This window comes from Tupaia chinensis, unplaced genomic scaffold (genome assembly GCF_000334495.1).
Source record: "Tupaia chinensis unplaced genomic scaffold, TupChi_1.0 Scaffold000247_1, whole genome shotgun sequence".
NCBI classification, from domain to species: Eukaryota; Metazoa; Chordata; class Mammalia; order Scandentia; family Tupaiidae; genus Tupaia; species Tupaia belangeri.
The window spans coordinates 1,604,520-1,621,293 of NW_006159725.1; the positions used below are offsets into that span (position 1 = coordinate 1,604,520).

At 52.6% G+C, this 16,774-nt stretch overlaps 1 protein-coding gene and 1 pseudogene across 3 annotated transcripts in view; one reads left to right on the plus strand and one right to left on the minus strand.

Moving 5' to 3' along the window:
- SORL1 (sortilin related receptor 1) overlaps positions 1–16,774 on the plus strand; it is a 226,472-nt gene that overhangs the window by 32,524 nt on the left and 177,174 nt on the right. For all 3 annotated transcript variants that reach the window (XM_006148800.3, XM_027771985.1, XM_027771986.1), the window contains exon 3: positions 8,729–8,854. In XM_006148800.3, the coding sequence (XP_006148862.1) occupies positions 8,729–8,854 (126 nt within the window). The remainder of the gene's footprint in view (positions 1–8,728; positions 8,855–16,774) is intronic.
- LOC106734883 (zinc finger protein 639-like) lies at positions 1,543–6,914 on the minus strand (annotated as a pseudogene).

Here is a 16,774-nt window from a genome sequence, read left to right on the forward strand (position 1 = left end):
AAATAAATCCGAATCACACGGGGAGGGGGGGTCCCAGGAATGACAGGACTGGCTGCTGCTGTTTGCAGGATGGTGTGACATTGTGATTGGTGACAGGGCTGACTAGGGACGTAGGGCCAGTACGTGGGGTCTTCCCAAAACTCATGGAGAATATGCAGTACCATGAACTGTGCATGGATTTCAAAATAAAATATTCTCGTTATTTAGGGTAGAGCATACGTGTGCATGCACGCGATGTGAGCCCTCGGCACCATCTGGACGTGCTGGGGCTTCCTCCTCCAGCCCTCCAGCAGGTCAGATCCTGGGTGCTCACACGTATGTCCGGCATGCCGGGGATTTGAACCGTGGTTGCCACGTGGGATCTGATTCCTCTTGAGCAGCGCGTTAGTGCTGGGTTACGGAGCTGGCCTAGGATTTCAGAATTTTGTGACATCAAAATGAACTCCACTTTAACTCCATTTCCTACAGACATTTTGAAGTCATTCGTACTTGCTGAGAGTGAAGAACTTGGTAGCCCGTGGGAGGCTGGTGTCTGGTGGAGCAGGGGCTCAGAAACCAACACGCCTGGGTTAGAGCCCTGCTGTCCCCATTCATTAGCCATCTGGTCTCGGCCCAGTTCATGCCTTTTCTCAGTCTTCTCACTGAGCACTGAGACAGTCCCTATAAAACCTTGCTCCCCAAAGCGGTGGGTGGGTCAGTCCCATGAGTATCTCTGGGACTTGGTTAAAAACGCACAATCTCACACCAGACCACAGTGTGGTGGTTAAAGTGGCTGGATGCCATGTGGCTGACTGCGTGGTTCCAGTCCTGCCTGGCAGCTTGTAAAACATGCCAGGCAAGTGTGCCTGTGTGCCCTAAATCCCACAAAGAGAAATGGAAGAAAAGGGAAGACAGCGTGACCTTGCTGCATCAGGGGTGCTTACACCCACCCTTCCTGAGGGTTGCGAAAAATAAAAAAAAAAAAAACGCCTGATCTCAGGTTTCACCCCAGACTTATTTATTTATTTATTTATTTTTTGGAGAGAGCTTTGCTGCAGGATGCATGCACTTGCCAGACGACAGAGAGACATAGAGACAGAAAGCGAGAAATCACCCCCCAGGGGGGATGGCCACGCCGCAATCCCATCTCCGTTCTCTCGGGATCTTGGACATGCACGCACATTCGCCTGACGCGAGTTTAAGCCACCGGGTCCAGGACTTGAACCATGGTCGACTACATGGGAGTTCAACGACATAGTCATTACACTAACTGCTGGTCCCGTACCCCAGACTTCTTGAAACAGAACCTGCATTTTGCCCAGTGTCCTGCTGGGTGATTAATGGGCAGGATAAAGTTTGAGAAGCACTGCTGTGAAGTGTAAAGTGCTTACAACAGTGCCCGATGCGGAGAGTTTTCTGTACGTTTTAGCCCTTCTCCTTCCGGTTTTCTTCCCCTTCAATATTATTACACGGTTTTCAAGTACACGGGGAAGAATTTGAAACCGGCGTCTCCGAAGGACCATCTGTGTAGGTAAGAAAGGGAATCTAACAACTTTGGGCAGGCTAGCGGCGCCTCCCCTGTTCCTTGTTCTCTAGGGAGCAGTGTCCTCCTGGGGTCAGAGAGGATTAATTAGTGCAGACACCTGCGTCTGGATGAAAAACAGAGGCACAGGATGAACTTGTCCAGAGCCCTGGCCCTCACTCACCTGGCTGTTGTCGCAGGCTGTGAGTCAGCCGCTGCTGCCCTGGGAGAAAGCCTGATGGAGCCAGCCATCGCCCTTGTCCCTGCAGACACCAGCCCTGGTGTTAACCCGGCAGCCACAGGCCTTCCCTGGGCAGGTCACTGTGGAGGGGACAGAGTAACTGTGCTCCAGCCTTGGGCGTGGCCTTGTTCTTTCAATGAGAGAGTTTTGCTGTAGGGCGCATGCGCTTGCCGAAAAGACCGAGAGAGACAGAAACAGAAAGCAAGAAATCACCCCCTAGGGGAGATGGCCACGCTGCAATCCCTTTTCCTCCATTCTCCTCTCGGGATTTTGGGCCAAGAGTGAGTTTCAAGCTACTGGGTTCGGGCCTCAAACCGTAGTTGGCCACGTGGGAATCCAGCATCTTAACCACTATGCCACGTACTGGTCCCTGGCATGGCCTTTGTTAATGAAATACAAATAATGACAGGGATAGAATAAAAATATCCTGTTGGAATTTTTCGACCTTGTAGAATGGAAGAAAGATTAATGAACAATTTGATGACTTTCAGATGCTTTCAATTTTTTAAAGTTTCATTATGTCTTTCATGAGTGAGAGAGAGAGACAGAGAGAGAGAGAGACAGAGACAGAGAGAGAGAGACAGAGAGAGAGAGACAGGCACCCCTAGCAGGGTTCTCATGCTGCTTAGGTCACGGGGCACACATGCCTGAACCTGTGTGTACAGGGAGGCCTTGGGATATGAACCATGTGTGTCTGGCATTGCAGAGTGTGGAGTTACTGCTGCCCCACTGGCTGGCCTCTTACTCTATTTTTTAAAGAGAGGGTTTTTTTTTTTTTTGCTATAGGGCATGTGTGCTCACCAGAGAGACAGAGACAGAGACAGAAAGCGAGAAATCACCCCCTGGGGGATATGGTCACGCCACAATCCCTTCTCCTCTAATCTCCTTGTGGGATTAAAACTCTCTCACGTGCCTGCTGTGAGTTTTAAACTGCCAGGCCGGGGATTCGAACTGCGGCTAGCCATGTGGGAGTCCAGCAACATAACCGTTATGCCATCTGCTGGCCCCTGGCCTTTTCCTCTTCCTCTTAACTTCGGTTGGGTACAAGACCCAAAGAACGGGACCAGCAGTTAGCGTAGTGGCTATGTCGCTGGATTCCCACGTAGTCAACCGCAGTTTGCGTCCTGGACCCGGTGGCTTAAAACTCACGCTGGGCGCTTGTGTGTGCGTGCCCAAGATCCCGAGAGGAGAACGGAGGAGAAGGGATTGCGGCATGGCCATCCCCCCTGGGGGGGTGATTTCTCGCTTTCTGTCTCTCTGTCTCTCTGTCTGGTGAGTGCACACGCCCTATAGCAAAAACCTCTCCAAAAAAAAAAAAAAAAAGACCCAAAGAGGTGTGTCGTGTTTGTAGGTGAGGGTTATGGAAGGTTTCTTTATAAACCTAGGAGCATCCAGTGGGGGGTCTGGCTGAGCACCCTGGGAAGGCTCTGAGCTCTGCCCTTGGCCAGCACCCCTCCCACGTTGGCCTATAGAGGGCGCATGACCTTCCGCTTTCACAGAGAAAGGGCAGAAAGGGAGGAGGTAAGTGGACAGACAGCTGGACCTGGGTGTGGAAGAAATCGCGTCTTTTACTTCCTGGTAGTCTGAGCGTTGCCTGGACATCCACTGGAATGCGGATACTCTCCCAGTCGCTCTCCAGTCCACTCAGTTCAGTTTCACGTTCATTCAACACATTCATTTCCTTGCTCTTTGGTCTGGGGTGTTTGTTTATTCCAGAACTATCTGTTGATTACCTGCTGTGTTTCAGATAGGAGACAAGGTGAGAGTAACTTGGAGGGTTTTTTTTTTTAAGAGTATTTATTTTAATTTTATTTATTACTATTACTCAATTTTTTTTCACAAACATGAGGAAAAGTTTTGGGATGTTCAGTAGCAACATGCCTGTTCACATTTGCATGAAGTCTACTGTGAGGACTACATCCTTGACATACAAAGAAGTTTTTACATTTGCCAACGGTAGTTTTTGTTTGTTTGTTTTTTGAGAGGTTTTTGCTATTGGGCGCGTGCGCTAGCCAGAAGGACAGAGAGAGATGGAGAGACAGAAAGCGAGAAATCACCCCCCAGGGGGGATGGCCATGCCACAATCCCTTCCTCTCCATTCTCCTCTCGGGATCTTGGGCATGCACACACACGCACCTGGCGTGAGTTTTAGCCAGTGGGTCTGGGACTCGAACCACAGTCAGCTCCGTGGGAGTTCAGCGACATAGCCATTATGCTAACTGCTGGTCTCAGTCAAAGGTAGTTTTGCTTGAGAGGCTGGGCTGTCCTTGTTCTCCATTGTTATCACGTAACTCTGTTAATTTACACGTATGCTCATTGACCACATGGCTATGCAGGTCTTCCGGATGGTTGGTTTCCTGTTCACAGAACAGACTCAAGTTCTCTTCGTCGCCGCCTGCTCCTGAAAATGCAGGTAGAGCTCTCTGCTTGAGGAGAACCGTACGTCCCACTGCTCACACCAGGAGAGGTGATGGCTAAAGCGGGTGTCTGCCATATGCTGGCCGAGGTTCTCAGAAGTTACTGTCTCATTATGACAGTGTGTGTAAACGTATGGGTCCTCCCCGGGTAGCTTGGCGTGTCCCATCAGCCGCAGGTTGGTAGAGAAGCTTTCCTTACGTACTCGGCATACATTTGAGTCAGGCCGTTTATGCTTCCGACCTACATGCTGCTTCACATCAGAGAAATATTTGCTGTTGAACTCACCACGTTCCCACTGATAGAGGCCACTGCCGTTGGCTCTCAGTAAAGGCCGTTTCCGTGGGGCAGTCACAGTCAGAGCTTGGCTCTTGTTGAGGATTTTACAAACCCTAGTTGGTGGCTCCTCTGCAGTTCGGTCCTGGAGACTCTCAGAGGAACCGTTCCTGTCTCTGTGCCATAGCCCTCAGAAATCGCATGCGTGCCCACGGCAGTTGGGACACCTTCAGCCGTGTGCGTGTCTGTAGGACTCTCCTCCTGGGTTCGTTGGTTGCCCGACGCAGGTGAGTGGCACAGACGTCAGTGTCTGCAGACCTTCCTGTGGGAGAGCTGGTGTCCAGGACTGGGACAGGACTGGGAACCTGGTCGCCTTCATCTCTGCCTCTGGCCTTGACTCTGTCCGAACATTTCGGCAAGTCACTTGATGCTTCAGGATCCGACTCATCATCTTTGTTGTCAAAATACTTCACGTCTGAGGGGACCAGCAGTTAGTGTAATGGCTATGTTGCTGGACTCCCATGTAGTCGACCGCGGTTCGTGTCCCGGACCTGGTGGCTTAAAACTCATGCCGGGCGCGTGTGCGTTCATGTCCAAGATCCTGAGAGAAGAATGGAGGAGAAGGGATTGCAGTGTGGCCATCCCCCATGGGAGGGGGGGCTGATTTCTTGCTTTCTGTCTCTCTGTCTCTATCTGGTGAGCGTACGCGCTCTATATCAAAAATCTCTCCAAAATAAACCCCCCAAAAAACAAAAAAACCTTCATGTCTGGCTGTCTCAGAGGACAGGCACCGTAACAGCCGGAAAGAACCCCATTGCGCTCAGCTGCGGCTCTGCTCGTCCGAGGAATCAGCACGTGAGGTGTGAGGTGGAGATGGCCACACAGGTCCGTTCCGTACTGTGCCAGACAGCAGAGCCAGCCTCACGGGGTCTGAAATGACACCCTTCCTACTCCTGGATAACGAGGAGCGTGGTACTCATTCATATCTTTTCAGTTTGGTATCATTCTTTTTAATTTTATTTTATATTTTTGGAGAGGTTTTTGCTATAGGGCGTGTGCGCTCGCCAGACAGACAGAGACAGAGACAGAAAGCGAGAAATCACCCCCCATGGGGGATGGCCACGCTGCAATCCCTTCTCCTCTGTTCTCTCGGGATCTTGGACACACACGCACATGCGCCCGGCGTGAGTTTTGACCCACTGGGTCCAGGACGCGAACCGCGGTCGACTACATGGGAGTCCAGCAACATAGCCATTACGTCAACTGCTGGTCCCTCAGTTTGGTATCATTCTTAATACTGGTGTGAGGAACAATGAGTTACCGAGAAGTTTCCACAGATGGTCAAAAATGCCTTCCTGGTCCCTCACCGGCCCAGCCTGGGGGATGGGCAGAGCACGTGCAGGTGGGGCGGCCTCCCAGCACATGCGGCCGCGGCACTCCGCTGCCTATTCTGGGCTCCTGGGCCTCCCTCTCTGCCCGATGTGTCTATACCCACCAGCCAGCCAGACCTGGGCCGCGGCTGACAATTTATTCCTATGATTCAATTTGACCAGAGAGAAAGAGGGAGGAGAGTGAGAAAGCAAGCTGCCAGATCTGGGACTCAAAGCATGGTCAACCACGTGGGAGTCCAGCACCTTAACCACCACGCCACCTACTGGCCCCAACTCGCACGGTGTTTGAGGAGTACATACACTGAACAGTGCCCTCTCATGTAGATGCACTGTCCTCTGTGCCTGAAAAAATGAAACAGAGTGGATTGTCAGACAGGGATCGTGGAGCAGGAGGGGCCTCAGTTCCCCTTCTGAGATGCTGTTAGTCACCCACATGTGACCTTTGGACCGAACCGGGATTCTCATGTCCGCCAGGAGAACAGACGTGAGGGGGTGACCTGCAGGTGGCATAATGGTTACGTCGCTGGACTCCCATGTAGTCAGCTATGCTTTGACTCCTAGACCTGGCAGCTTAAAACTCATGCTGGGCATGTGTGCCAAAAATCCTGAGAGGAGAACGGAGAAGAAGAGATTGCAGTGTGGCCACCCCTGCTGGGGGGTGATTTCTTGCTTTCTGTCTCTGTCTCTGTCTCTCCTGTGGACACATGCACCCTATATCAAAAAGTCTCTTAAAAGAAAAAAGAAAAAGAAAACCAATGGATGTGAGGGAGTTCCCCTTGGTCTTTTGACCCACTTGGGTGATCTGTGAGCTGTGACCTGCTGGGTCCCTGAAGCAGCTTTGGTAGCCGTCCCTGTGTCTGGCAGTCGGCAGCATGCAGTGTGTTCCTTGTGGTTTTCTTCCACTGTGACCCAGATACAGGCAGAGGCTCGATCTTGGCTTTTTCTAACCTTGGCAGCTCATAAATATTAATGACCCACATGTGTGTTCACGCGCGTGTGTGCTCGCAACCCCTGCCACGTGTGTGTACATGTGTGTGTGTGCTCGCAGCCCCTGTGCCCGCATCTCCCCGTTCACTGTTACGTAGTGCATCGTTGACAGACATTTACCTGTTTATATGCGCAGTGTGTCTAAAGACCTTGTCTTTTTCTTTTTTTAGTTCATTTATTTATTTATTTATTGAGAGAGAGAGAGAGAGAGAGAGAGAGAGAGAGAGAGACAGGCACCCTCAACAAGGTCTCATGCCAGGATCCTCCCTGCAGCCTTCCCAGCTGGCTGAATCATGGGCCATGCATACATGCAGGCATGTGTAGACTGACCTGGGCACTCAACCCCAGGCTTTCCGTGACCTCCAGCATTTCAGAGCCTCGTGCTGCCACGGCGCCGCCACAGCTGGGCCGAGGCCACACAGTCTTCGCCTACCTGGGCCCAGCATGGCCCCAGGCTCCCATGAGCCCTCAGAGATGGTTGGTGTGCAGTTGAGTGGGCATGGGTGGTGACGTACGTTCTGAGGTTAGTCTTGTTCTCGTTCTTCTAGGGATTGCCTTGCCGTTTTCCTTTAATGCTTAGCTCGATTCTCCTTCCCAGCAATCATGTGAAAAATAAGTACGTTACTACTGTTATTATTCTTTTTGTTACACTCATGTTTCAGGCTTTTTTTTGGGGGGGGAGGTTTTTGCTGTAGGATGCGTGCGCTGGCGAGAGAGAAACAGAGAGAGGGAAAGTGAAAGGTCACCCCCCCCCCCAGGGAGGATGTTCATGCTACAGTCCCTTCTCCATTCTCTTTTGGGATTTTGGTCACACTTGTACATGTGCCTGGCATGATTTTCAAGCCACCGAATCTGGAACTCGAGTGTGGTTGGCCACGTGGGAGTCCAGCGCCTTCACGAGCACACCGCCTGCCGGCCCCATCAGGCTTGTTTTGAACCCACTGATGTGTTAATTGTATTTCGTATTTGACGGGTAGTAACGTGTAGGTGCAGAATACCCGACCTTCTAGCCGTTCCCTGAGGGGTGCTGGCTTGGAGGCAGCAGCCGGGCCACGAGCTCACTCTGCCACTTTGACAAGCGACGCTCTCCTGAGCCCTTGCAGTCCGTGCGCCGAGCAGGGTGTTGTGAGAATTACCCGAGCTCTTTCTCAAAGAGGTGGTCCTGCTCGGCATGAAGTCAGCACTGGATGTGTGGCAGGGTGTATGTTTTATCACCGTGGCGACTGCATAGCCAGAGACCAGGGAGCAAGAGAGAAATCCATGAGGTTGGCCCAGGTCTGGGTCCTGCTGCTCCTGTCTCCCGCACCCCAGGCTCCTAAACCCCTAGTGCTGTAGAGGGGACTCAGGTGCTGAACTTCCAGCCTCTGTGCACACCCCGGCACTAGAACTCTTGATTTATCATCTCTTGGGCTCCTGGAGAGAGCTGAGAAGGTTTTCTTTTTTAGGATGTGGAATGCAGTAAGAACTGAACTTCCCAGTGGAGGGATGAGGAATTAGATTACCTTTTGGGGACAGTTCAACAGATGGCAAAACAAATTTTCAATCCTTTTCTCCCTGGGCAACCACTTCCTCTCTGACTTTGGACGTAATTTGTTAAACATTTAACCCAGCCGTGGGGAGGAGGTTATCATTATTTCCCTCATTTGTCTCCTGCTTCAGAGATTTGCCTTGGCCTCGGAAAGGTGGCTGGCATGGTCCAGGCAGCAGGGTCTGCAGTGGTCCCGTGCCTTCTTCCCTTGGCACATGTCGGGACAGACACTGAGGTGCCATGCTTCTGGCAACGGCTGTCACTTGTGACAATCAGGCACCTGCTGGGAACCATGTCCAGGCTCCAGGGCTGGACGCTGAGAGCAGAGGTCAGAGAGTGCTCTTCCTGCCCAACGTCTCACCCGCTTGTCCGCCTTCTCTGTGTTCCAGGTGTACGTCTCTTACGACTATGGCAAGTCCTTCCAGAAGATTTCCGAGAAGTTGAACTTCGGTGTGGGAAATAACAGCGAGGTTGTGATTGCACAGTTCTACCACAGTCCTGCAGACAACAAGCGGGTAAGGAGGCTCCCGCCTGCCCCCTGCTCTGTCTGGAGGTCCTGACAGGGGCCAGGACACGGACATGGAGCTCTTTGCCACTCCTGTTGCACGGTGGGTAGCCAGTGACAGCCTTTAGCTAACCGGGGGTCCACGGGAGGGCAGCTCTCAGGGTGGGGCTCTGCACTGTCAGGCGGGCCAAGTACTGGTCAGGCAGGATTTCTCGGCAAACAATGGCAGGTTAAACCACAGAGGAGCTGCCAACCAATGAATGGCCTGACTCACAGGTGGCAAAATATTTGCCGAGGACGCTGGGCCTTGCAATGCAGCCTAAGCCTCGTCTGCTAGGAGCTGCGGCAGGACGCTTTGCTTCATCACCTTTGGCAGTGCGCGTGTGCATGCGTGTGTGCGCACACGTGTGCGGGTGTAAGCTCTGTACTCCTCTCCTCCTCTCCGAACCTGTATCTGTACAGAGAAGGAGCATTCAAGGCCGCAGACACTGCCGAGCCTCCTGTGCTATTTTTCCAGCCAGCTGGCCTGGGGCTCTTCTTCAGTTTGGCAGTTTGACTTGGAGGAAGCTGTGACCTGGTCTCTGGGGAGGTGGCATGAGGAGGGCCGGAACCGGGCAGCCTGCAGGGCCTTCCTGCCAACCTGTTTGGCAGCTCTTAGCTCCAGAGCTGTATTTGTTATTATGATTATTTGTTGTTATTATTATTTTTTATATTTCATTTAATCACGAATGTCTTTGCAGTATATAACATTTCTTTTTCCAGCACGATTACCACGCACATCAGTCAAGTCCAGAGCTGTGCTGGGTTGCTTTCTCCCCCACTCTTGTGTTGCCTAGCTCATTTAGGATCAGTGACTTCTAGGGAGACCCTTAATAGAAAACTCCTTAGTAGCAGCGTACTGCTCCCCCAGAAAGGAGCGGCAAGGTCTGCAGGTCCTCCTCCCAGGGCCTTTGTGTTGGCTCAGGGTCACCTGTGGTCTGTCGGCCAGGGCTGCAGATGAAGGACTGGCAACGGGCGTGTCTTGGCACTGACTAACCAGAGCAGACCCTGTCTGGCGGAGCTGGGGAGCTGGGCCAGGCATTGCCCATTCAGTTGCTGGATTCGGGGGAGGTCCTGGAGAAAGGGCCAGGCCACCGGGATAGGTGGAGCTACTCAAGGGCCTCAGGGTGGTGGCTGATCACCAACTAGTCCAGAGCAGTTCTTCTTAACCAGAAACTAGAATAGTCCCTGCTGGTTAAATATTAGCCATGCCCAACGATGTCAGCAGAGTGGAGATCAGAAACTCTCTGTTACCTGACTCTGGGTGACAGGGCAGATTCTCCCACCGAGATGAAAAGCAAGAAGGTGCTGGAGGGAATTGGCTCTAGACTGTGCTGGCCTTGTGCATACCCCCACAGCGGCCAGCGTGGCCTGGTTTTTTGCACCCCCAGGGCAGGGTGGGTCCTACTGCCTGCCTACCGTGCTCCTGGCTCATGGGCGATGAGGAGCCCTGCTCAGCGTCCACTCTTGGCTGTACGGCCCCTCTCATGGTTAGACCTTATGCCCCTGCCTTTTGCAAGTCAAGTGACACTTGGGCCGCTCTTCTCAAAGAGTTGTTCTTATCTGCTTATTTTTTTATTTTTAGAGCGATTTTTACTATAGGGCGCTCACGTTTGCTGGAGAGACAGAGAGACAGAAAGCGAGAAATCACCTCCTAAGGGGGATAGCCATGCTGCAGTCCCTTCTCCTCCATTCTGCTCTCAGAATCTTGAGCGTGCATGCACATGTGCCCAGCGTGAGTTTTAGGACACCAGATCTGGGACCCAAACCGTGTTAGACGATATGGGAGTCCAGCAACATAGCCATCACACCATCCGCTGGTTATTGTCATTGTATTTTACACATTGACTCAGAGCTCACTCTGGCTGAAGTCGTGGCCTCGAAACTCCCACACTAGCCTCCGTCCCCGCAGAACCCCCGGTTCAGCTCTGCCTGCCCCCCCCCCCCCCGCCTTTCTCTCCTGGGGCGCAGCCAGCGTCTTCTCCTGTAGGGCATAGCTACTTGCAGGGCTCCGTCCTTCCTGCTCCTCAGGGTGGTGGTGAGCAGCTGCTGAGAATGCAAGTCTGAAGAACGGAGGCAGGAAAGATGAGGTTTGGGACTTGCAGGAAGAGGGTTTGTGCAGGGCTTTGAGGACATCAGGTCTGGAGGAGGGGCAGAGCTGGGGCCGTGGCGATGGTCAAGGGGGGAGGAGACGCCCAAGAGGACCGCAGTGAAGGAGGTGAGGTGGGAGTGTGCTGCCTTTGCAGCCCTGGATGGCCACCGTCATGGCTTCCTTGTGGGGAGCGGGACGCGCTGGGGAGTTGGTGTGGGCAGAGAACAAAGAGAACAAGGGCTGTTTCCTGGGGGAACCTCATGGCCGTCACAGGCTTGGAGCTGCCAAGTGAGTTGGGGAGGGAGCATGCCCTGCAGAGTTTCTGATGCCCCAGAGAAGGCTGTCACCTGTCCCAGATGGCAGGATGAAATGACGACTCCTAGCTGCTGATGGCTTTTGTACCTTCCGCCTTTGTACCTTGGAAGGCAGGTGGCCCCGCCAGCCCAGTACTTCCTGAGGACGGTCCCACGAGGTGGGTCCTTGCCATCAACAGTAGGGTGCTCTGCCCAGGTGCTCGCCGGTGGGAGAGGCTGGGGCGCTGTCCGGGGCCCTGGGAACGGCCACAGTGCATGCTGGCAGCTGGCCTGCATGAGAAGACAGCGTGGAATATGAGTCCATCGGAGGAGAGAGAAGGTGTAACGGCACCAGCTTCAGACTTTCCTGATGGGGATGAAGTGGCTGTGGGGTCCTCGGAGTTTTGGGGTCGATTTTCATACAAGCTAGCAACCCCGCTTCCTTCTTCAGGGTCCCTGGGCTGAAGTACATCGCTGGTCACCTGGCAGGTCCACCCACCTGGCGGCTCCCCAGGGCAGGACAGTGTCTAACCATATCCTGGGCTCAGAAAGGCATCCATCTGTGCAGTTAGGCGTTTTGCCTCCAACTCAGCAGACGGAGCTGGTCCTGCTTTTCCAGGACCTTCCTCCAGGCAGAGACTGGCCCAGGAGGGCTGTGACGACTCTTCCCTTCGCTCCCACCCTCAGACCTCCTCTGTGGCCTTCCCTGCCCTTTCTCCTCATTGTTCTCATGGTTCCTCCACCCAGAACGGAAAGCCCTTGGTGCTGGTAACTTGCAAATACCTGCAGATAAACACTGTAGCTCAGTTGGTTATCTTTCCAGAGGTGTTTGTATGACATGAGGGAACATGTCAGTAGCTTTTAGCCAAAGGATGGAGCTCATTTGGAATGGAAACGGTTGTCAGGCGAGGGCACACGGAGACGCTCTGGAAGTCTGACAGTGCAGGGAGCGCCTAGCCCTTCAGCTCTGCTGTGGGGTTGGCTTCAAGTAAACGCGACAGCCAGGCAGTTAGGAACTGAGAAGCAGGGTCGGGGCCGACTGTGGTGGCATGAGCCGGAGGGTGCTGCTATGTGATGGCTGCGGCTGCGTGCGAGCCCAGGTTCGGTTCCTGGACCACCCTGAACAGGCTGGTCTTGGTGCCATGTGTCTGTGGTCCCAGCTGAGTGGGAGGCTGATGCAAGAGGATCGTGATGAGGCCCTGTCAAAGTACCCATCTCACTGTCTCCCGTTTGCTCTCTCTATTAAAAAACAAAAACAAAAAAACAAGGGTCCAGCAGATGGCATGGAGGTTAAAGTGCTGGATCCCACATAGCTGACTCCACTGTTCAAATCCCAGACGTAGCAGCTTGAGAGACATGTTGGGTGCATGTGCACCCTGACAGGTGGCCAGAGGAGAAGGGGTCATGGCCTGGCCATCTCCCGAGGTACGGTCTCTAGTTTTCCTTCTCTCTCTCTCTCTCTCTCTCTTCAGTTAGCTCATGTGCCTTATGGCAAAAATCTAAAACAAAACAAAGTCAAATTAACCAAAAAAACGAGGTAGGACATGCTGCACCTTCTGACCATGTGCACATGTGACATTTCGAATGACCGCCTGGAGCACAATGTGCCAATGACGAGTGGCACCCACAGGTGCTGAGAGCTGGGAGTTAGGTCAGCGTGAGAGTAGAGCAGAGCAGTGAAGTCTTCGTGGGGTGCCGGGATTAGAGATGGAGGCTGGATGATGGCGCATGGCTTCGATAAGCCCCGGAGCAGGAACACAGTTTGGGAAGGGATTTCAGGGCCAGTAGGTGGCTTCCTGCAGGACAGGAGACTTCAGGCCCATCTGGAGATGGAGGTGATTATCTTCTGCCTGAGGACAGCGGAGAGTCGTGGGTGGATCTTCAGGGAGGGGATAACTGAATCCTCTTGTAGGGGAATGTGCCTCCTGGCAGTAAGCATGAGGGAGTGGAAAGGATGGATGAGGGAAGAGTCCGGAAGGGAGCCACTGGGCACTGACGCCTGACCTCCTGTCACCTCGGAGTATCTCTCGTCAGTCCTGGAAGGCCCGAGATGAACAAAACCTGTTGCCCAGCCCCAGGTTACTCAAAGGCTCACGTGATTCCCCGGGTAGCTTGGTTAGCACTGGAGAAGAAAGGAAAGCGCAGGTTTTGAAAGTTTAAAGGAAAAAGGCAGAGTAGGTGGCTGACGGGAAATGAGGGCTGGGGAAAACCGCAACTCTGCCTGGGAGCGGGGTAGTCTGCATGGAATGTGGGGCGTGGGAGGGGGAGTCGGGTTTGGGCGGGAAGGTTTTGAAGGAGTCACTTGGAGATTTAGTAAAATACCTCGGTGCATCAAAAGTGGAGATGCTACGAGGGCACGGCGGGTTACAAAAGCAGATTGTCCGTGAGAGGTTGCTGTAGATTGTGGGATGGAAAACCACAGGATACTGGGACCAACAGATGGCATAATGGTTACGTCACTGGACTCACATACAGTCCACCGTGGTTCGAGTCCTGAACTCAGTGGCTTAAAAGTCATGCTGGGTGCATGTGCGTGCGTGCCCAAGAGTCCAAGTAGAAAATGGAGAAGGGATTGCAGCGTGGCCATCCCCCCGGTGTGTGTGTGTGTGTGTGTGTGTGTGTGTGTGTGATTTCTTGCTTTCTCTCTCTCTGGCGAGCGTACGTGCCCTTTAGCAAAAATTTCTCTTAAAAAAAATAAAGAAAATCATATGGTGCTTGCTCTTAGAGACAGTGGTTGACACTCATGTAGGGCAAGCCCTGTAAGCAGCAAAGGATGAAAGTGATGGGCGACGTGAGGGTCAGAAGTGCAGTGGGCGAAGACAAGGGAGCCGAGGACTAAGGGCTGAGATGGCCAGGTGGGTGGAGAGCTGAGGAGGGAGAGTCATGCAACGTGGTGTTTGCAGTACAGCTGAAACCGTCCAGGGTCAGATAGAGTCACATCAAAGAGTCAGCTTTAGGAAATGCTGCTGCCTGTTTGTTAGATTAAGAGACGTAAATTTTTTTCCTTTGAGAATTATGTATTATTATTGTTGTTAATTTTTAATTTGCTGTAGAGTACGTGCGCACACCAGAGAGGGGAGAAAGCGTGAAAGCAAGAAGCCAGGTCCGGGACTTAAGCCATGGTCAGCCATGGTGGGAGTCTGGCACCTTAACCACCATGCCCCCTGCTGTCCCCAACATTGATAAGTGACTAAGAGATCGGCCCTGGAACCAGCCAGCAGGTGGCGTGGAGGTTCAGGTGCCAGATCCCACTTGGTTGACAGCGTGGTTCCAAGTCCTGGATCCGGCAGCCTGAAAAACACACCAGACACGTGTGCAGATGTGCCCAAAATCCTGGGAGGAGACGGGAGGAGAAGGGATTATGGTGTGGCCATCTCCCCAGGGGGTGATTTCTCACTTTCCCTCACTGCCTGTCTATCTGTGACAGCATGTGAGAGCATGCACCCTATGGCAAAAACAGAAACAAAACAAAACGAAACAGAAACAGAACAAAACAAAACAAAACAACAAAACAAGAGAGACGGACCTCACCAGCCCGATACTGATGTTCATGCTGCCCTCCTGCATCACCGTGGGCAGGTAACCCCGCTGAGCTTCAGTGTCCCCATTATTAAAGGGGCAGTAACAGGGACACCATGGGCATCAGGTTGTCGTGGTACCGCATGGACTAAATGAGACAAGGCACAACTTCTAGCTAGCTCCGTGCTCGGTGCACAGCAAGTGCTCTGGGAAACCTCCAGCCAGTATGAGTGCCAGTGCGTTCTATGACTTGAGTACGCTTTGTTTAGATTCTCACGTGGGAGACTGCGGGAAGCCATGGGATAGATTTCTGGAGAAATCCTTGCAAACGGAGAATGCCCTTTTCCCCAGTAGCCAAGATGGTTGGAGCAGGAAGGTGACTGTTATTGCGAAGGAAGCTTTTTATGTTAAAAATTATAATGAGCCTCTTAGGATCATAATTATATTTAGAACATTGTGTTTGTAGTCATTTTTTTTTTTTTGAGAGGTTTTTGTTATAGGGCGCGTGTGCTCGCCAGACAGAGACAAGAGATAGAAAGCGAGAAATCACTCCCCAGGGGAGATGGCCACGCCGCAATCCCTTCTCCATTCTCCTCTCAGGATCTTGGACACACACGCACATGGTGTGAGTTTTAAGCCACCGGGTCCAGGACGTGAACCGTGGTTGACTACGTGGGAGTCCAGCGACATAGCCATTACTCTTAACTGCTGGTCCCAGTTTGTAGTAATTTTTAAAAAAGCAGTTTTTTTTTTAATTGCCAGGGGTAGAGGAGGAGGGAGGGACAAAGAAAGAGACAGAGAGAGAGAGAGAGAGAGAGAGAGAGGGAGAGAGACCGAGAGAGAGGGAGAGAGGGAGGGAGGGAGGGAAAGAAAGAGAGAGAGAGAGAGAGAGAGAGAGAACAAACATTCCCAGTGTGGTACGGTCATGCCACAATCCTTTTTCCTCTATTCCCTTGCCATTTGGGACACGTATGTACATGTGTCCAGTGTGTTTTTCCAGCCACCAGGGCTGGTATTCGAACCTTGGTTGGTCACATGGGACCCAGCTCCTGGTGCACAGTGTTTAACCATGGTGCTATGGGGCTGGCCTTACAGTAGTTTTTGCTTTTAAAACACATTTACATTTTCCCAGTTAGATTTAATTAGGCTTCTGTGGCGTTCGGAGATTTACTTTAGATGCTGGGGAGGAGAAACAGAGAAAGAACATGCAGAATGTGCCCATGGGAAGTTCAGAGTCTGGACCTGGGCAGAGAGTGCAGGAGAAAAAGAACAGATGAGCCCAGCATGGGGACCAGTGCAGGACTGGCCATGCCGGGCTGTTCGAGTGGAGGCTGGTCGGAGCAGGCAGAGTCCCTAGGCAGGACTGATTGGACTGATTCCCTCAGATCAGTTGACTTCTAGAATTTACCTGGTTGGTTGTGAGTGGAGCTGGGTCCCTTTCCCCTAGATTCTGATTTGCGTGTGGCCCTTGAACTGCCCTCTTTTGTCCCGAGACCTGGCCTCCAGGTTTTGTGGGCATTCAAAGCCTTGCCATCTGTGTCTCCCCCCCCCCCCCCCGCCCCCCTCCCATTTTTTGCTATAGAGTGTGTGCTCTTGCCAGAGAGAGACAGAATGAGAGAGAAACTGAGAAATTACCCTCCGGGGGGATGGCCACACCACAGTCCCTTCTCCTTTCTTTTCTCGGGATTTTAGGCATTGCATGAACCAGGCGTGATTTTCAAGCTGCTGGGTTTGGTACTCCAATCCACGCAGTTGGCTATGTGGGATCCAGCCACTCCGACCGCCATGCCACCTGCTGGCCCTCACCCTTATTGTCTGATCACTCCTTTTAATCCCTCATGATTATCATTAAACCTATGCTGATATTTTAAACCAGCGGGTACATGCATGCTGGGGAGAGAGAAAAGAGAGAAGGGCGAGGGGAGGGAGGGAAAGGGGCTCCCAGTGACGCATGGTCATGCTGTCATCTTCTTTTCTCCCTTTTCCT